This window comes from Nematostella vectensis, chromosome 4 (genome assembly GCF_932526225.1).
Source record: "Nematostella vectensis chromosome 4, jaNemVect1.1, whole genome shotgun sequence".
Taxonomy (NCBI): Eukaryota; Metazoa; Cnidaria; class Anthozoa; order Actiniaria; family Edwardsiidae; genus Nematostella; species Nematostella vectensis.
The window spans coordinates 12,748,133-12,769,792 of NC_064037.1; the positions used below are offsets into that span (position 1 = coordinate 12,748,133).

Sequence of the window (21,660 nt, forward strand, 5' to 3'; positions counted from 1 at the left end):
CTTGGCGCTACGCTCTCTCGTAGCAGTCCCTCACGACCTAGGCTGATGACGAAATAGAATTTCCTTTCGTCCCTGGGTTGGCTTGAACCAACACCTTTCCGTTAACAGCCGAATGTGCAAACCGATTGCGCCACAGAGACTTTGATGGACACTAAATTAAATTCGTGGTATTACATGGTTTCTGTCATTACATTTGAAGCAGTTTTATTATACTAAAAAAATATCTTTTCGTCCCTGGGTGGGCTTGAACCACCAACCTTTCGGTTACCAGCCGAAGGCGCTAACCGATTACTGCACAGAGACTTGGATTGACACTAAATGAAATTCGTGGCATTACATGGTTTCTCTTATTACTTTTGAATCAGTTATTTATCATGCAAAAAAAATATCCTTTCGTCCCTGGGTGGGCTTGAACCGCCAAACTTTTGGTTAACAGCCGAACGCGCTAACCGATTGCGCCACAGAGACATGGAGGGACACTGTATTCAATTCGTGGCATTACATGTTGTTTTTTTCATACAATATGTCTTGTGTAAATGGGTGCAGCAGTCCTTGTGGTGGCTACGGTCCTTTTTTTTTTTTGGCTGTCTGGAAAGCAAAATATAAAAAAAAATATTGAGACGTGATTGTTTCCTGCAATGCTGTAAAAATGGTATGAAATAAGGCTGATAATGACAAGAGGGGTTACCTGTGGATTACCTTGCTGGTCGAGGCTTCGCTAGTTCGGTATTTCACACACTCCTAGCCCAGGCTTGTCCTACCTCTCAAATTTTACCCGTCATTCCACTGAATCTTTTACCTACTGAGAGCTATATATTAAACTGCGTCAGGCTTACATTTCCCATAGCCTGATAACTTATTCGTATCGAAAGAGAATTAGGCCCAGCAGGAGTGAGGCTGACACGCAATTGGTTTAAGGTAAAAGGCATGTTTTGCCACCCCATACCCATCATTTCTCACAACTCCCAGCTGAATGGAGCATACGCGCAACAGTGAAAGCATACACAGATAAGCCTTGTCGGTATAAATTAGTGACATCGTACAATCTTTTAACGCTGACACGATAGCCGGAAAGGATTATTAACATACAGGATCCAAGCTCCAGAAGGTAAACATTACGTCTTGTCACTTTCCTATTATCATTTTTGTCAGCTGTCGAGCTTGCAGATGTCAAACCGCCTGGCCAATCAAATCGACTTATGCGCATCCCTTATGAGAATTTGGGAGTTTTTGCTTATTCTAGGAAAGAATCGATTGACTTTTTGACCCTCTTTGAGTGCTAGGAGCTATGTAAGCTTGATGAGTAAATGTTTTATTTCCGCCTGGTTTCGGGGACGTGATGTGATTGCAGTGCGCTTTTTCGTCTTTCCCACTGGTGATGGTAAGTTTCTGGGTTATCGGGTATATAGGGAGTGATGGAAGCTGTGGGTATTTTATAAGGCGACCGGAAAAAAACAGCACGGCAAATTATACCAACAATAAAAGCAAATTGCATGGTGTGCTTAAACAGATATAAACTGCCTCGTCCTATTGTTCTTATTTAAAATGATTTATCCATTTTAATAATAAAATATCCCCAAGAAGCCGAATATTATATTTATATAACTCATGAATTTCCAAGTATCTCAACGCGTATTGCATTATGGGAGCGACGCCGCATTTTCGCCTGTTGCTCTGGTGATAATACTGATGTGAGATAGGCACCTGGGGAGCTAAGTCGCTCTAGCGAAATAATAGTAGACTTCGTCTTTCGAGAAACATCTATTGAACAATTCCCATTATAAGAATTTATTTCGAGATCCATTAGGCATTAGGCTAAAGGGAGAAGTAAAACTACAAAATGACAAGGAAGAATTAATGCTCGGAACAGTGTTCTGAAGTATTCGGCGCGGTCTCTCTGAGGCCGTTGATTAGGGCACATTCTGCAAGGGGATGAACGGTAGGAACAATAAGGTAAGCTTCATCCGCAGAACATTAAATAATGTTTAATTTATATCAATGTTATATAAATTTATATGATGAGCGAGACTACGAAGCTTGTTATTTTGTTTTACTGTATTTAGTGTTATGCTTCGTTTTGTTCTGTTTTGAAAGGTTTCGAAAGAACTCCTATCGGTCGAATCAGCAGGCTTATATTGTTTTATGGCGTTTTATTTCGAAACAGTCTTCACCACAGATTTCGAAAAAATAAATTATTCAAACTCTCTAATGTTCATAGGACAAAAAGTCGACTTCATTGCACTAAAAAGTAATATTTATTACGAGTGAGTCACTGTTAATCGATCCCATTTATCGTTGAAACTCGTTTGCAGCTAAACCTTTAGCTAGGTTACTTCATTTTGTTTTCGTATTATCTCTATATTCTCCCTCCGGTTTATTTTTAGTGTGTGTCGCAAGATAAAGTGTGTATAGCATGATCCTCATCAATGGGCCATTTGCCTCTAAGAATAAAATTGTCCATGGATTCTTTTATTTTTTGCTATACACGCAGCATAATTTTTAAGTCACCGATTGAAAAAATAAATCCACATCTGAAAAGGGCTGAGTTGAGGGATTATATCAAGGGAGAATTGAAAAAGCTGTTTCGCTTTATGACAGCAAACACAGAGCTACATTTTAAGCACCGGTTTTGTTTAAAAAGTATGTTTTACATATGACACGGTATTTGCCTCAAAACGAAAAGCTTACTCATATAGTAGCCGTTATCATCGATAGAAATTCCCTTCTCAATTCTAGCGTAGTTATAAGATAACCTCTGAATTGTACTCACTCTACAACAACAAAAGAGCTTTTTTTTTGCGGAAGCGGAGCAGCACAACAGGTGCAACCTTCGCTGAATGTCGCAAGAATTTGAATTTGAAATTAGCTAGAATGTTAACTACTTGTGTCCAATGTGACGAGACATTCATGATTCAACTATTTGTGCACAACGTGACAAAACATTCATGATTCATTCAATATTTCACCACGAGATCCGAAAAAAATTATCAACTCTTATTTTAAAAAGAAAAATCGCGCGTACAACGATGCTGATCTATATTAGCAGTAATCATCTCGCTTAATGCCAGCTTTATATTTTTAAGTAATAAGGTTCTGGCAGCGTCTCTGTCATAGAAACAATCATATCATTTTCTTTATGTCAATCTGGTTCACTCCATAGTCATATCGCTTAATATCTTGTTTATCGGTTATAGAGGTTTTCGTGGATATCAGCTTGTTATTGAATCATGCCATATTGAATCATAGCACATACGTTATTCTCTTTATCTAGAGTACGTATCGTCTTAATTTTGCAGGCAGAAGATAAAGAAAGTGGAAGAAAGGATTCTACTTGGTATTACAATTTTTCTGAACCCAACGAGGAAGAGGTAGATGGTAAAGCATATGTTCTTATGGAAAATAAGTTCTATGATTCCTGAAATACAAATACGAGTTCCGTTGTACACCTATTAAGCACCTAATGGTCACAAAAAATGCTATATTCAAGCACCCAACATCCTTTAAAGCGGCATTGTCTCCAGTTTACTTCCGGAGGGCCGACGGAAACCTCAATCGACAAGAGACAAAAGAATCTATAACAATCCGCGCTATTTAACAGGCCATCTGCTCTAAATTGCAATTCGCATCCTCAAAGAAACTTCCAATAGACAATTTGCTTTTACAATTTTGAAAGACTTTTCGCGTTTTAAAAATCATCGGAGTTTGTTACGTAATCAACCGGAGGTAAACTGATGACATTGCTGCTAGAGCAATACGTCTTTTCGTATTGATGACACCAATAGTAGTGAAACATAATGATGACGTCTTTTCGTATTGATGACACCAATAGTAGTGAAACATAATGATGACGTCTTTTCGTATTGATGACACCAATAGTAGTGAAACATAATGATGACGTCTTTTCGTATTGATGACACCAATAGTAGTGAAACATAATGATGAAGTCTTTTCGTATTGATGACACCAATAGTAGTGAAACATAATGATGACGTCTTTTCGTATTGATGACATCAATAGTAGTGAAACATAATGATGACGTCTTGTCGTAGTGATGACATCAATAGTAGTGTAACATAATGGTGACGTCTTTTCGTATTGATGACACCAATAGTAGTGAAACATAATGATGACGTCTTTTCGTATTGATGACACCAATAGTAGTGAAACATAATGATGACGTCTTTTCGTATTGATGACACCAATAGTAGTGAAACATAATGATGACGTCTTTTCGTATTGATGACACCAATAGTAGTGAAACATAATGGTGACGTCTTTTCGTATTGATGACACCAATAGTAGTGAAACATAATGATGACGTCTGTTCGTATTGATGACACCAATAGTAGTGAAACATAATGATGACGTCTTTTCGTATTGATGACATCAATAGTAGTGAAACATAATGATGACGTCTTGTCGTAGTGATGACATCAATAGTAGTGAAACATAATGATGACGTCTTGTCGTAGTGATGACATCAATAGTAGTGTAACATAATGGTGACGTCTTTTCGTATTGATGACACCAATAGTAGTGAAACATAATGATGACGTCTTTTCGTATTGATGACACCAATAGTAGTGAAACATAATGATGACGTCTTTTCGTAGTGATGCATATGAAGAAAACGTTGTCGTTTTGAGGGACTGGTACCGAGGAATCTTAGTTTCTTTTCAGATACCTTCTCCATTGACCAAGGATGAACACAGTCGCTGTTTTCTCTTCTGATTACAATTCAAAAAGTTTACGTAGCACCAGAATCATGCATTTTTTCCAAATAAGGAATATATTAGTTTCCTTATATGGAAGTGACCGTGTTTGTCAAAAACGACAATTTTTTTTGCTAAATTTTCTTGATATGACATCAATAGTGATGTATCATAATGATGACGTCTTGTCGTATTGATGACATCAATAGTGGTGTAACATAATGCTGACGTCTTTTCGTAGTGATGACATCAATAGTGATGTAACATAATGATGACGTCTTGTCGTAGTGATGACATCAATAGTGGTGTAACATAATGATGACGTCTTTTCGTATTGATGACATCAATAGTGGTGTAACATAATGATGACGTCTTGTCGTATTGATGACATCAATAGTGATGTAACATAATGATGACGTCTTGTCGTAGTGATGACATCAATAGTGGTGTAACATAATGATGACGTCTTGTCGTATTGATGACATCAATAGTGATGTAACATAATGATGACGTCTTGTCGTAGTGATGACATCAATTGTGGTGTAACATAATGGTGACGTCTTGTCGTATTGATGACATCAATAGTGATGTAACATAATGATGACGTCTTGTCGTATTGATGACATCAATAGTGGTGTAACATAATGATGACGTCTTGTCGTATTGATGACATCAATAGTGGTGTAACATAATGATGACGTCTTGTCGTATTGATGACATCAATAGTGATGTAACATAATGATGACGTCTTGTCGTATTGATGACATCAATTGTGGTGTAACATAATGCTGACGTCTTGTCGTATTGATGACATCAATAGTGGTGTAACATAATGGTGACGTCTTGTCGTATTGATGACATCAATAGTGGTGTAACATAATGGTGACGTCTTGTCGTATTGATGACATCAATAGTGATGTAACATAATGATGACGTCTTGTCGTATTGATGACATCAATAGTGATGTATCATAATGATGACGTCTTGTCGTATTGATGACATCAATAGTGGTGTAACATAATGATGACGTCTTGTCGTAGTGATGACATCAATAGTGATGTAACATAATGATGACGTCTTGTCATATTGATGACATCAATAGTGATGTAACATAATGGTGACGTCTTGTCGTAGTGATGACATCAATAGTGATGTAACATAATGGTGACGTCTTGTCGTAGTGATGACATCAATAGTGGTGTATCATAATGATGACGTCTTGTCGTAGTGATGACATCAATAGTAGTGAAACATAATGATGACGTCTTGTCGTATTGATGACATCAATAGTGGTGTAACATAATGATGACGTCTTGTCGTAGTGATGACATCAATTGTGGTGTAACATAATGGTGACGTCTTGTCGTATTGATGACATCAATAGTGGTGTAACATAATGATGACGTCTTGTCGTATTGATGACATCAATAGTGGTGTAACATAATGATGACGTCTTGTCGTATTGATGACATCAATTGTGGTGTAACATAATGATGACGTCTTGTCGTATTGATGACATCAATAGTGGTGTAACATAATGGTGACGTCTTGTCGTAGTGATGACATCAATAGTGATGTAACATAATGATGACGTCTTGTCGTATTGATGACATCAATAGTGATGTAACATAATGATGACGTCTTGTCGTATTGATGACATCAATAGTGATGTAACATAATGATGACGTCTTGTCGTATTGATGACATCAATAGTGATGTATCATAATGATGACGTCTTGTCGTATTGATGACATAAATAGTGGTGTAACATAATGATGACGTCTTGTCGTAGTGATGACATCAATAGTGATGTAACATAATGATGACGTCTTGTCGTATTGATGACATCAATAGTGATGTAACATAATGGTGACGTCTTGTCGTAGTGATGACATCAATAGTGATGTAACATAATGGTGACGTCTTGTCGTAGTGATGACATCAATAGTGGTGTAACATAATGGTGACGTCTTGTCGTATTGATGACATCAATTGTGGTGTAACATAATGGTGACGTCTTGTCGTAGTGATGACATCAATAGTGATGTAACATAATGGTGACGTCTTGTCGTAGTGATGACATCAATAGTGGTGTATCATAATGATGACGTCTTGTCGTAGTGATGACATCAATAGTAGTGAAACATAATGATGACGTCTTTTCGTATTGATGACATCAATAGTGGTGTAACATAATGATGACGTCTTGTCGTATTGATGACATCAATAGTAGTGAAACATAATGATGACGTCTTGTCGTAGTGATGACATCAATAGTGGTGAAACACAATGATGACGTCTTGTCGTAGTTACATCGCACTGATAACACCATAGTAGTGACATTGTTATGATGACGTAAGCTAATTCATCATAATGATGAATAATGACGTCTTCTAGTCTTGATGACAATATAGTAGCGACATCATAGTGATGACATCTTCTAGTTGCGACATCATAGTGATGACGTCTTCTAGTAGTGACATCATAGTGATGAAGCCTTCCCGGTAGTGACATAGTGATGATGCGTTTTAGTAGCGAGAATATATGATGACGTTTTCTAGTAGTGACATCATAATGATATCGTCTTCTTGAAGTGACATCATAGTGATGACGTCTTCTTGAAGTGACATCATAGTGATGACGTCTTCTAGTAGTGACATCATAGTGATGACGTCTTCTAGCAGTGACATCATAATGATGACGTCTTCTAGCAGTGACATCATAATGATGACGTCTTCTTGCTGTGAAATCATAGTGATGACGTCTTCTAGCAGTGACATCATAGTGATGACGTCTTCTAGCAGTGACATCATAATGATGACGTCTTCTCGTAGTGACATCATAGTGATGACGTCTTCTCGTAGTTACATCATAATAATGACGTCTTCTCGTAGTGACATCATAATAATGACGTCTTCTAGCTGTCTAGCAGTGACATAATAATGATAACGTCTTCTTGCTGTGAAATCATAGTGATGACGTCTTCTCGTAGTGACATCATAATAATGACGTCTTATAGTAGTGACATCATAATGATGACGTCTTCATGCTGTGAAATCATAGTGATGACGTCTTCTAGTAGTGACATCATAGTGGTGACGTCTTCTAGCAGTGACATCACAATGATGACGTCTTCTCGTAGTGACATCATAGTGATGACGTCTTCTCGTAGTGACATCATAATAATGACGTCTTCTCGTAGTGACATCATAATGATGACGTCTTCTAGCTGTCTAGCAGTGACATCATAATGATAACGTCTTCTTGCTGTGAAATCATAGTGATGACGTCTTCTCGTAGTGACATCATAATAATGACGTCTTCTCGTAGTGACATTATAATGATGACGTCTTCTAGCTGTGACAGCATAGTGATAACGTTTTCTAGTAGTGACACCATTATAGCAGTGACATCTTAATGGTTACGTCTTCTAGTATTGACATCTGACGGATGATGATGTCTTTTAGCAGTGACATCATATATTTTATCGGACTAGTATCATCGGATTGTGTATCCCTCGTGGCTCGGATGACTTCGTTAAATGGCGGTCCCGTCTCGCAAAAAAGCCTAGCTAACCAACGTCAAATAATCACCGAAGAAAGCAGAGTCCATCTCCAGTATCGTTACTTGGCCGCATAATCAAAAGGGGCATTAACATACTAACACTCTCTCATCCATGGAAACTGCGCGGCAACACAGTGCGCCTTATATAGCAGTCCGAATAAGACCCCGTGTAATGTTAATCCAGAGTAATTCTGCAATTCTGGTTAAAGTCAGCCCAGCTTCCTTCCCTTTCCTATAGTGACCTGATAGTGATGACGTATTCTCGTAATGACACCAAAGGAGCAATTTGATACTAAAACCCTAACTGAATGTTTTTACAGAGCAACAGTAAAAAGAGCTATCTGGACATCTACCTGGGCGGCAAGGAAAACCGAGAAAGTTCTCAGGAATTCACCGACATCAATACGCAGTTCTTGGTCCGGAGGCGAGAGCGAGCCTGCTTTTGTCGGTGGTGCTGCTGCTGTTGCTGTGATCACTGGTGAGTTATAGGGGGAGGGGGGTGGGGGTGGTGTGGTAACACCCTCACCCTGATGAAATGCTGTGATCACTGGTGAGTTATAGAGGGGGGGGGGGGGGGGGAGAGGAAACACCCTTAACCTGATAAAATGTGAGTTATAGGGGAGGGGGTGAGGTAACACCCTTACCCTGATGAAATGCTGTGATCATTGGTGAGTTATAGGGGGAGGGGGGGGGGTTGAGGTAACATAATCTTACCCTGATGAAATGCTGTGAACTGAATGTTACCTTTGAAATGTTACCTACAATGTTACCTTTGAACACAGGGACTCATGATTCAAATATCAAACTTCATATAGATTAGGAAAATCTACAATGCGAGGTCTCCCTAACAAAACAAATTTCGGTTGTAAACTTTATCCCGCCATTTTGAATATTTGCATAATTAAGTAGCTAGATCGATATAACCAAATCTGGTACCGCACTGATATATACTTTTTACTTGGTCTTTATACAGAGAATGTACCTAGGATGAAATCCAAATAAAATTAAGATTGTTTGAAATTCGATGAAGAACTACAACGTTATTGTGTTTTATAATAAGAAGGAAACGGTCAATTTCTACGATTCGATTCATTTGTATCTTTGTATCGACTCTCTCATCGTCCTTCACTTCACCGGTTGTCCAATGCTGTGATCACTGCTGAGATGTAGGGGGAGGGGTGGGTGGGTTGACACCCTTACCATGATGATAACTGTGATCACTGCTGAGATGTAGGGGGAGGGGTGGGTGGGTTGACACCCTTACCATGATGATAACTGTGATCACTGCTGAGATGTAGGGGGGAGGGGTGGGTGGGGTGACACCCTTACCATCATGCAAAGCTTGATCACTGGTGAAATGTATAGGGAGGGGTGGGTGGGGTTACACCCATACCATGATGCTAACTGTGATCACTGATGAGATGAATGACTGGGTTTCACCCCCTCCCCAGTGATCACTCATCTCATCCACCCCCTCCCCAGTGATCACTCATCTCATCACTGATGAGATGAGTGATCACTGGGGAGGGGGTGAAACCCTTTTCCCATGATGCTTCGGTGTAATCACTTGTAAGACATACGATGGGAGCTGAAAAACGAAAGACCGCGGGGTCTAAAGCAGCCTTTTTATTTTAAAATTGCAGCCTTTCAACGGAAAATCAAACACCAACGCAGAGTCTTATGTATGACACGCATAGTTTTATGTATGACATGTTCTATAGCTAAGCTTTATGCGAAAACGTTTAGTATTACACTCTAACGATTATGCTATTGTTATTGTTGCTTTTGTCATTGTTCCCTTTGCCATTGTTTTTGTTATTGTTGTTACTGTTGCTGTTTCTATTATTGTTGTTGTTGCTAATGACGAGATGTGATTGTTGCCATTGTTGTTGTTGTTTTCGTTGATGCTGGTGCCGCTGATGCATCCTTCACTTTTAACAATAAGTCGCCGACGACTATAATCCACCTATTATGGCATATAGCTTTGTCAACTTGAAGCCATGTTAAAATTACCCAGAAGACCCTGAGGGAGTTGCCACTATTGATGTAGTGTTACATGCGCACTGCGCGCATCGCTCTCGATCCCCTCGAATCTTGTTCCCAGACCCCACGAACCGTTGTGCCAGCGGCACACATTAACAAAGGTACATGGGATCTGGGGACGAGATTCTCTCCCGAGAAATGATACAATGATAACTTTCACAGAGAAATAAGCGCTCTCGTTTGGTTATATCGCCGGTTGTTATTATTCTTAAACAAGACATGCATGAACTAGCTTTTGGAAACTGAAGCCCTTAAAAACTCAGACTTTGGCTCATCGAAGCTTTTAATTTAAATCGGGAAAGCTTGATATACTTTTGTCAGATTGTCAAAACAATAGTGTGAGACAAACACCAGATCACTGTCGGGACTAGTTCCGCCCCTGGACTGACAGCGGTGAAAAACCACAAAAACATGAAGAAAAAAATCCATTTTATGCAGGACATATTAGATTAACTATTGGTGTTACCGCACGTGGTCAAGCGGCGACGACAATGTCTTCTCGGTCATTATGAAATCTTGATAAGGGGTGTTTCTCTTGTGTGAAGGAGCTTGATAAATGCACTTTTGTTGCAGAAGATCACCCTAGCTTTACGGAACTAATAACAAGGAGATAGCGGGTTTTTATTTACCTTGGCATGAATTCCTTTAAAAATATCTTGTTACAACTAATAAAACGAAAAAGTACCCAATTACGGAAATGCGAACGTATATCAACTGGCATGTATTACCGCCGGAAGTTTGTCAGTTGTGACGTACTTTTCTAAATAACAAAGCAGCCATTCTGCGTCTATGTAATATATGCGTTTGTATGTTTTTGGACGCGGCTATTATAGCTGCTTAAACATTACAGAAGTGAGAAACCATATGGAGCGCGCTTCGATGCGGTTATAGTTGCGTCCGAGTGAATAATTGTCGCGTCTTGTTCGCATCTTAACCGCATCTCTGTTTATTTATTCAATGCTTTTTAAAGGAACCATAAGTGGTGACGAGGAATCGAGAATTTGAATATCAAAGATATGGTCCATCTGATGATAGAGTAGAGACAGGTTTTGAAGCGGAATTGTGCTGTCTTTGGGACTAACTCGAGACTGGTATCTTCAACGCTTCTCGTGAAGGATGATTTGTGTGTAAGTCTTTGTCTCTATTGTTGAGTCTAGATTTTTATTATTATTTTGCATTGCTATCCATGCGTTTCAAGGATATCGACAGCAAGAAAAGACAACAAGATCGCTAAAACATCACCACGCCAAACTGGATATCTTTCAATATTTTGTAAGCCACATTTCTGATCTCGACTGTTATTTTTTTCCCAAAAGAACCTGCTAAATCAGATCGATTTTCATGGCCCTACCGAATGTGTCACGTGACTGTCAAATTCAACTTTGCTCTCTCGTAATTTGCATGAACCGTTTCGAATGAATAAATCCCATTCGGTTTGAGTTCAAAAGGCATTTTTCTCGCGGCGTGAAGCGTTGCGGAAGCCAGACCAGGAGACATGGCTCTTTCCGGGCTATAGTGGGGAAATGCCACAGACTCCTCTAGAAAACAGTTTTCCTCTAGAAAACGTCGTGTGAGCCTCGTGGAGTCCTTAAGTTGATTTTTAAGTTCGTATTTAAGGGACCTCTCATAGCTTCGCCGTATAGCTACTCATTCTCTTCACTAGGGCCTATTTAAAGGTATGTTTCTAAGTGATTGATTTCAAGACACCGTGTTTTTTTTTAATTAAAATATTTAGCTTTCGCACCAAGGTTTCGGCTTCTTTGGGTCTGTGATAAGTGACGTGTTTATCTTTGCCTTTTGCCGATGTTGGATTTCAAATTTCCTCGGGCCAGAGTATCGAACACTGCTAAAAAAATAAAATAAAAACCCCAATAAAACTTGTGCAACAAATAGAAAAAAAAAAACAAGAAATTATATCTAAAATTCTTATTTCCCCTCTGAAAAGCCTTTTCACAATGATATAAAATTGTAATCAATCAAAAGCCATTTCATTTGGTCAGAAATGTTGAAAGGTCTATTTCCCTCTGAATTTACGATCATATAATTCCCTAAGGTTGCTAGATAAAAACACATGTAGCGTATCATTTTGCATACTTTTAAAAAGCGAGAAATGCACATATCTCATATCAATCTATAAACCCAGAGACCATTCTCGCCTGACGGCAAAACAAGTGGTCGCTCAACGAAAACATGTTTGTCAGTAGAATAGCTATGGCGATAAAGGAGTTAATGTGTGAAGCTAGGGCGATAAAGGAGTTAATGTGTGAACACCGTCTATTAAGTAACTACGACATTACTATTGAAAACTACAGCGGTGTGTGCTTACACAGATTTAGAAAATAAATCCACGAGACTGGCTCAATCTATTTTAATTGACGTTAATCATTAATTAGCAATCGGTATTTTCCAATGAAAACAGGGCCAAAATTTCTAAACTCATGGCAATATCGCCGTTGGCGTGTTAACATGTTGAACCGAGCTATTTCCTTAAATTCATTGATGAGTTAGTGCCATGCTGCGAAGTGCTAATAACAGCCAAGAATTAATAGTTCCTTTAGGCAGTTTACAAATATGATAGACTTGCCAATAATAATGAAAAAAAAACTGTTTGATCATTCGACACAGTCATCGAGACCGCGGTTGAATTTCAACCTCAGCCAGCAACTCCATTCATCATTCTTTTTTCATACCCCGCCACATCAGCTTATTTTATTGTATTAAAAAAAAAAAAAAAAAAAAAAAAAAAATGACGGTGTCAGTTTTTTTTGTATAACAATTTTGGCGGGGATTCTGAAGTTTCCCTTCAAAGTGAAAATGAGCTGAATACGTTAATATTTATTGTTAGCAAGCGAACTAATGAGTGAATGTAGCGAGTGATCAGACCCCCGAGAAAGTGAGTGAGTTCACGCCAAAATGAGCAGCTTTTCTCTATATCTTGATCTTTTTAATTTACGAGGCATGAAGCTTCATAAATTTGAATGACATAAGAAAAAAAAACAGTACAATATGTCTACGATTTGGCGAACCCTTTAAAATTGGATCTGACTGAGATGCAAACTCAAGACCCAAGCGAAAACAAAACTTCCAAACAGTGAGAATCGGTCAAATACAGGCGCACGAAATCATCAGTTGCTTTCTATGGCGATTGTGTTCCAGTGAGAATCAGAAAATTCCGTGCGTTGCACTTGCGTCCTGGTGTGAACCAAAGCTTTGTAGGGTTCCAGGGGGTAAGCGTGCCCCCTGTAACCACTCGTAAAAACGCGCCAGGACTAAAACTATTTTTATAGCCGCCATCTTGGATTTTGAGGAAAATGAAAAACGTTCTTCATTTTTTGCTGAAAATCCAAGATGTCGGGTATGAATCCATCGAGGCCGGTTTTTCGCTATAAAAACACCGGGTAAACGCCTGCAATGCAGGCGTGGATTAAGGCTAGAAACCACCATGGCTAGAAACCATTATGGCTAGAAACCACCTTCGAAAGATCATAAGAGATCTCCCGCGAAATAAACGTACTGCTCTCTGTGTTTATCATTCACGTGCTATTAATATTCACCGCCGCTGTAGTCATGGCGCGATTAGTCTACTTTTGATGGCGGCTATCTGTGGTTATCGCACGTAAAAAGTTTGTGAATTGTTATCACGGTCGATTCGAATAGATACGCTTTCATGATGAGATCTCTTTTACTCTTTCTCCCCGAGGGCTCATCCACAGATAGAAGTCGCTTGGTGACCATTTACCACGCGCAGAAAACCGCTATTTCATATAAATCAATCCACATTCACGTCTATTTTATATGTGTTGTTAGGTAACCCTTAATCACTTTACGAGTTTCGGGCCAAATGCTTTTTGATGCCGCTTACAGTGACGTATTGATTTAATAGACTTGTGAATCCATGTGTTTTATGTGCAACTTTAAGTAATTAACGGCATCTGTATTTTTTCAGTGGCAAAACGTGACCCGTTGTTTTTATTGAAAAACGAGCGGCTAAAAAATTCCAAGAAGACTGGGCTTTCTTTATGCTCGTGTCTCTTGTCTTGTGTTATTACTCTTCTACTGTCTCACACAAATGCTAACAACAACTGTCACCACGGGATTCCTTTTATTCATTTCAAATGCTTTTATTTAATACCTTTTTTTAAAGAGCCCCTACCACGTATGATTTGCTTTTGATAGATTTATTAGTCTTATGCAAATTAATGATATCCCTTTTTATGGGCGGATCTATTGTGTCACAGGAAAAAAACTTAAATGAGTGACACATTCAATAACCCGGAAAAAACTACCATGTATTAGTTAATGTTCATCAAAATACAAACCGTTATCTATGATCTGGATGCACTGGATAGGAGCAACATTGAGACGGTCACTCAGCTAAACGCAAACTGCTACCATGTTGTAAGATACTATGTAATAATAACAATAACAAGAGCCCAAATATTGGCATTCAACATTAATCTTCTCACACCTCCGAGCGCCGATTTCGGTTAAACTTTGGTTTGCTGTAAACACATCTTGCGCGCTTTGTACCAATCATCGCCGGTATTTGACTCTAGCTGTTTTCGTTCCAGGCCTGGAAGTAGAAGTCGTGTGGCAAATATGGAGCCAGCAAGTCGATATAACCCAAGGTAGGAATACAAGAACATCACAATTTCCCGCTTTTCGCTCCCTATTTTATCTACAATCCACAAGGCATTGTGTATTTTAAAAATATTGCTAGGTGTATAGTACTGAAAAAAAACTGCTTGATGTAAAACATCAAGCAGTTAGTTGATCGTCATTAGCATAAGTTAGCATAAGGCGATCATGAGGACTATATCAGTGGAATAATCCATTTAGGCCGCTCTCCTATCTCATTAGGCAGGATTCAAGGAAGCGCGCGTCTAGTCTTTTAACTTGTAAACGAAAACGACTGTTAATTTGTCTACAAAGTGCTTTAACAATAAAAGAGGGTAAAAAAGCCTTGGAAGTTGTGTATTAGTTTTGTACTTAAAGATATTGGCTTGTTTCATAACATACGCATAATTTGCTATTGATTTCTACCACAGGCTACCCATGCTTTGCATTTTATCTTATATCAGCAACAAAAGGTGTAGTTTAGACCCTGGCATTAACGAAGAGCAAAAAAAGGCGCATAAGTGCCCAGCAGATTAGTAAATTTTACACCTGTGATAATGTTTACGTTGATTCTTCCAATTCCCACCAGAAGTCATTATCATTATCTAAGCGATGTTTTTGTAAACATTGGAATTTCTTCATTTTGAAAACTGCTTCTGGCCCAAGTTATTATTGTATTATAAGCTACAGTCGAAGCTCTCTGAGCGATATATTTAGACGTATTGAGAGGACATAGAATCCTCGGGAACCCAGAGCGTCGAAGTCTGCGTTACGAGGCGCGAGAACTAGATGGCGAAGGGGGGAGGGGGGGGGGAGGGGGGGAGAGAAAGGAGGAAGAATCTCGCCCCTATTGCTCCTTTATCTTCTCTCTCGTCCCCTCCCCCATCCCCTTCCGCCGGCCTCGACGCTCTGGGGGGCCCGAGGATGATGATATCTCATTTCCTGTCAGATTAATCTCAACAAATCTAATGCTATACCAGCCTGGTATACAAAAATGCCCTAAACATCATAATGATCGTTACAAATATATTTAGATTTTGTGGTGTACGCTGCAAAAAAAAAAAAAAAAAAAAAGGAATATAAGCTTACAAAAATGTCCTAAACATCATAATATCGTTACAAAATATATTTATTTTTTTGTTTTATGGTGTTCGATAAACAAACTTCGGGAACGGGAGTTTGGTATAGGCGCTTTGAACACCATCACTAAAATAATGCTTGCTAACAATTTATACCTAAGTACATTAGAAGATTTGCTGATAATCACTTACTAATAACTGTACCCTGTTTGTGAATTTACAGGCCTAGCAGTGAGGAGATTAATGAATGGGGAAGATCGTTTGAGAGGTTATTGAGCTCGAAAAGTAAGTAAACACTATCGGTGAGGGGGGGGGGGGGGGTAGATTTAGGAGAGCGTCGCATAAAAAAAAATAGGGGTAGGGCAATAAGGCAATATTTTTTTTTTTTCACCTCTCTATTTCTTCACATTCCTTGTCTCTGAAACGTTGTTTTTCCAGGCTTTAGACTAGTTTCTGTCGAACTGACTAGGTTTCGTGTGCTTGGCCTAATCCCTGGGTTCTTACCGAGTTTCCTGTGTTCAGTCTAGCCACTGTCATCCATGCTGGGATTCCTGTGTTCGTAGATAAACCGCAAGGACGTAGTCGTCACAACTCTTACGATCCACGGGAAACCAGACCGGAGGCCTGGGACTGAGCTGCCCAAGCTCTACATCCTTGGGCCCTTGTAGTCCAAAACGCACTACCGTGACCAATAGGAGCTTCAGAAACCAGCAAAAACTTCCAAGCTTTCGAAGTCGTTGTCAGTCAACGATTCTAAGACCACAGTAGCAAGTCGCATTAAAGTACTAATCGCTCGAATGAGCGCCTTATTCAATTTTTCCTCTTAGTCGAGGCGTTCATATCAAGCATATTCCCCGCGTGTAGTGCCCTTCGTATTGATATGTACTCGTGGAAGCGTACCCTGCACACTCCTCTATGTACGCGCCTGCTCAATAGACATATAACCATATGAATTTCTGAATTCCACAGACGGGATACGAGTATTTCACGAGTTTCTCAAGAGCGAATACTCCGAGGAGAACCTGCTGTTTTGGCTTGCCGTGGAGCGACTGAAGAAAGAGACTGAACCTGCGAGTGTAAAGAACCTCGCGCAAACAATATATAACGACTATGTTTCTACAGAATCGCCAAAAGAGGTCAGTCCACGCTGAAAGGGGCACGCTAAAATTTTTGTCTCATCGGTTTTAGTTGTAGCTAAGAAGCTTGCTTGACAAAGTCCCTGATAGAGACTATCTATAACAACAAGGGTCGCTATAGAACCATTTTCTGTGGCCAAAATATTTTTTTTACTATTCGATCCTTTAAGATAATGCCACTAATGGGGAGGCACAGTCACACCCCTTCTGGTCATTTCCTTATTGTTTCTGAAAACATTGGGGGGAGGGAGGGCGTGCCCCCACGGCCCCACCCATTGTAATGGCCTTGGCTTCGCAAACCAACACTACGTAATATAAACTTCGTAACCGTTGAATAAAACGACAAATCATCTCTCATGCCTTATCGCACGTCTCCCTACATGTCTCTACACCTCTGTGATTGAGGATTCTTGGAATCCTGGAGTTCTTGAATTTCTTAGCCTGCTAGCCGGCTCTTGGAATACTCAATCCTTTAATCCAGCTTAACCTTGACGCTCACAGGTGAGCATCGACCACAAGACGCGTCAGGTCATAGACGACGAGATATCCCAACCGACGAAAGAAACCTTCAGCAAGGCACAGCAGCACGTGTATTACGTCATGTACCAGGACTGTTACCCCCGCTTCCTCTCCTCCTCCACATTCAAGACTCTGCAGCAGGAGTGTCTTAACAATTGACGCCGCACTCACGCAGGGACAGCTACTTTATTTGCAATTAGTCTCGTATCCAGGCGCTAACGGTCAGAGGGGTCGCAAGGCATGAGTGTTAGGGTGATTTGTATCCACGATCCACGACGCTGGCAAAAGGACGCCACCTCGCGCACGTTTGATTGAACGCGCACGCTGACTTTTTGCCTGCGGCACGCTCTCAAAAGACGTGATAAAGAATGTAATGCTGTCGTCGGACGCGACGCCGGCAAGTAAAGCGTTACAAGGAGTGTTTTTGCGCGCCATTTATTATATTGATCCACGGAGTGATTAGAGCCTTTTATGATTGCGATATTGCGCACTATGGGTATTTTACGGATTTTGATGACTCAATTACTGTGCGCCATTGGGTGATTAAGCCTTTGCGCATATTGCGTGATTGCAATTCGCGATAAAGTCATTGTACACTTTGTTTGAAAGCTTTGCGCACGGCGAGTGATTGTTAGCGACTGGGTACGAGATTGCTCTGCTATTTTTGCTGCTTATTTTTAATGAATCAAAGTCCATATGTCTCTGCTTTTGTACCAATTCAATTGAGCGTGTTGGTGGTATCATCCTCCAGGCGCCAGCGCTTTTCTATTACTAGTTGTAGTCCCTGTATGATTTCTTATAGAGTTTTGATTATTTATATTAATATACATAAAGGCGCAAATCCAGACAAGTCGACTTGCTTGATACGTGATACTTGCGTGTACAGTTCCGAACAAACTAGTCCAGAGAACATTTTTTCGTAACTGAAGTTACCTCTTGGTAAAAGAGGTAACTTTGGATGATGGTGTGAATGTGTTTTTCTTCTTTAGAGCTCTAGTGAACAGGCGCTTAGATGTCTGGGTCTCCGCCTATTTCAAATATGAATCAATTATTGTAACTATATTATTTTGTACAGTAGCAGAAGTATTATCTATCGGGTTCTTTGACAGTGCAACGTTCTTATCGCTCTGACAAACATTCCCTTTGTCTGCAAACATCTCAATTAGAAAACAAGAAGTTAAATGTTGATAATTTCGATATAATAAATAATTATTATACAATTTCCATTGAGGATAATTGCAATAGGTGTAAATTGCATTTGATCCCGAGTTTCTGAACCAATCAAATCGCTTGTTCTTGCGAGGTTCCCAAGTTTAATATACTCATTCCAAATAATCAAAGTCTAGTTTAAAATATTTGATGAATTTTGAAATTGTCAGCACTATTATGTTTCTTATAGAGTGGTTTTCAAAAATCCGTAGTTTATTAAGTACACTGTAATGTCTTTGTCTTTTCAATACACTGTAATGTCTTTGTTGTGGCTTGACTATTACTCTTAAACACCACTCTATTTCAGTAGAAATATGTCATTACAAACGCGTATAATAATAAATGGGTTTGTTGTTATAGCAATATACATTTGCTTTCATATACAGAATCAGGTTGCGTTTTAACAGCCATGAGAGTAAAATACTATATGTAAGTCAGTTATAGTGATTACTAAGTATACTTATTTATCAAGGAAAATTATTAGAGTATTTATGTTGAGCTCCCACTAGCTCCCGCAAAAGGACCCAGCGCTATCTTTCTTTGACCTAGAAGAAAAATGCGGTAGTTACGTTTAGATTCGGCCGCAAAAACCGCTGGACTTCCATTAAGTGCTGAGACACTGATTAGAGATTCTTTGTTAGCCGTCGTTGTGTCCTCCTGGCAAAATACCAAGTGTGATAAAGCATTAGTTTCCATCGACTAGTTTTAGGAAGCTTTGGCGATGTTCTCGATGGAAATTCGCAAATGAAGTCGAAAAACTTTCCAATATTTTAAGTCAAAAGGATAACAATGGTGTGGCTGACAACGCATCTTTGAAAGAAATACTTAGATATAGTTATATACTAGTGGGTACACGTGAAACATTCACGTTTATAATTCATAAAAGACATTAGAACCACTATCTGTTCTGAAAAAAAAAAACTGTAACATCATAATCATATAATTGATTTATACCTCTGTGTTTTCAATATATCAAGTTTCGTTATAAATTTTCTTATTTAATTAAGAAATTTTATATGCTACGCTATAAAACAAAAACTACGCCCAAAATATTTCCTTCACTTTTCTCTGCCTTATTGGGGGTCATATGTTCAGAGTGTTTGGCGGGAAATTCATCGGCCTGGTCTTGGTGGTATTTTTGGTGATGGGTTCAGAGTGTTTGGCGCGAAATTCATGCGAGTTCGCACGTCCTACATTCAAGTCAAATGCAATCAAAGTTTTTCCAACACGTTTGTATGGGCATGTATGGACATGGACCGACAGGATTTCAGAACTGAATCTAAAAACAAATGGAAGTTGAAAGTGGTTTAGCATCAGTTTTCATTGTATAGTTTCATCTAATATTTAAGTACAGTACGGTGACCAGTTCAGTATCACTTCATATTAAAATTGCTCCATCTTTTTTGCAGAGGGCCCAATGTTCATGATTTTTTCTAAGACGACTACAAATTTACTTATGCATATAATATGCACAGAAAAGACTACACATTTTCAAAATTTATTGATTTATATGGTATTTTCTGTTTGCACCTAGTGGGAGTAGTCTTGTAGCATCGGGCATAGTTCGTATCACTCAAAAATTCTGTCGTCTGGTACGAGTTTTTTTCATTTGATTATAAATAAAAACATATTTACTGAATAACATATCCCATCCCTTTCTATTTGCTTAAAATTAATGTATAAAAATGATTTTAACTTCGCAATGCAGCAGGTAAAACAAACCAACAATCGTCAGCAATGGGATTTCGCTCGCGTGTCGCCAGTGCCGTACATTACTATTTTTGGTTATATCGATTTACCTACATGACGAGCATTGTGCACATCACCTAGTGTGTACATGACGAGCACTGCGCACATCACCTAGTGTGTACACGACAAGCACTGAGCACATCACCTAGTGTGTACACGACAAGCACTGCGCACATCACCTAGTGTGTACATGACTAACACTGCGCACATCACCTAGTGTGTACATGACTAACACTGTGCACATCACCTAGTGTGTACATGACGAGCACTGCGCACATCACCTAGTGTGGACATGACTAACACTGCGCACATCACCTAGTGTGTACATGACTAACACTGCGCACATCACCTAGTGTGTACATGACGAGCACTGCGCACATCACCTAGTGTGTACATGACGAGCACTACGCACATCACCTAGTGTGTACATGACGAGCACTGCGCACATCACCTAGTGTGTACACGACAAGCACTGCGCACATCATCTAGTGTGTACACGACAAGCACTACGTACATCACCTAGTGTGTACATGACGAGCACTACGCCCATCACCTACAGTACAGACTGAAAGTATTTTAACATTCCCCAGCGTGGATTTGGCGTTCGATACACACACTTTTACTGCGTGGAAAACCAGTAAGTGCAGTCCATTCACTGCGTGGAATTTTCCTTTGTTATGCAGTTTATTATGTGGCTAGTAATCGAAGTGTACAGTAGTGAGACCACATCTCAGAATAACGTAACTCAACACAACATTTAATACTCGGATGAATAACAGCTCGCTCACAACAAAACCGAGATTACGTAGTTTTTTTTTACAGAAAACTACAGAAAACTTTCATTAACCGAAATCTCATAATAGAACAGGAATACAGAACCAAACGAATGCTATTTTTTTCGCTAACCTTCAACAAAAAGATCTCCTTGCTCAATGCCTATAAGCAGATCGTAATCAAAGAAAAGCGTAACCAAGTAACGTAACCCGTGTTCGAACCGAAAACAACATTTTTGCCGAGAACCCCGTCCCTCGA

At 39.4% G+C, this 21,660-nt stretch overlaps 1 protein-coding gene and 1 long non-coding RNA gene across 5 annotated transcripts; one reads left to right on the forward strand and one right to left on the reverse strand.

The window, feature by feature from the left end:
• The first annotated feature begins 1,247 nt into the window (after positions 1-1,247).
• On the forward strand, positions 1,248-19,868 carry LOC5508855 (regulator of G-protein signaling 19). 4 transcript variants are annotated; one of them, XM_032377704.2, is made up of 7 exons: positions 1,258-1,381; positions 3,297-3,368; positions 8,597-8,754; positions 14,891-14,947; positions 16,239-16,300; positions 16,985-17,151; positions 17,653-19,868. In XM_032377704.2, exons 1-7 carry the CDS (start codon positions 1,379-1,381, stop codon positions 17,827-17,829), a joined length of 696 nt encoding a protein of 231 aa, XP_032233595.2. In that variant the 5' UTR covers positions 1,258-1,378; the 3' UTR covers positions 17,830-19,868. The 4 variants fall into 4 exon arrangements, with proteins under 4 accessions (XP_032233597.1, XP_032233595.2, XP_032233594.2 ...); XM_032377703.2 differs by lacking the exon at positions 1,258-1,381 and adding an exon at positions 1,666-1,953; XM_032377706.2 differs by lacking the exon at positions 3,297-3,368 and having other exon boundaries at positions 1,248-1,381.
• Positions 9,890-13,006, reverse strand: LOC125561876. The gene is made up of 2 exons (XR_007307578.1): positions 10,333-13,006; positions 9,890-10,299 (listed from the first exon to the last, which is right to left on the reverse strand). It is a non-coding gene; the product is annotated as an uncharacterized LOC125561876 (long non-coding RNA).
• Positions 19,869-21,660: the final 1,792 nt, after the last annotated feature.

Coding starts and splice junctions, on each gene's coding strand:
- LOC5508855 (XM_032377703.2), top strand. CDS start 1,933: ATGAACGGTAGGAACAATAAG. Junction 14,948..16,238: donor GCAAGTCGATATAACCCAAG/GTAGGAATACAA, acceptor GTGAATTTACAG/GCCTAGCAGTGAGGAGATTA. Junction 16,301..16,984: donor GAGGTTATTGAGCTCGAAAA/GTAAGTAAACAC, acceptor TGAATTCCACAG/ACGGGATACGAGTATTTCAC.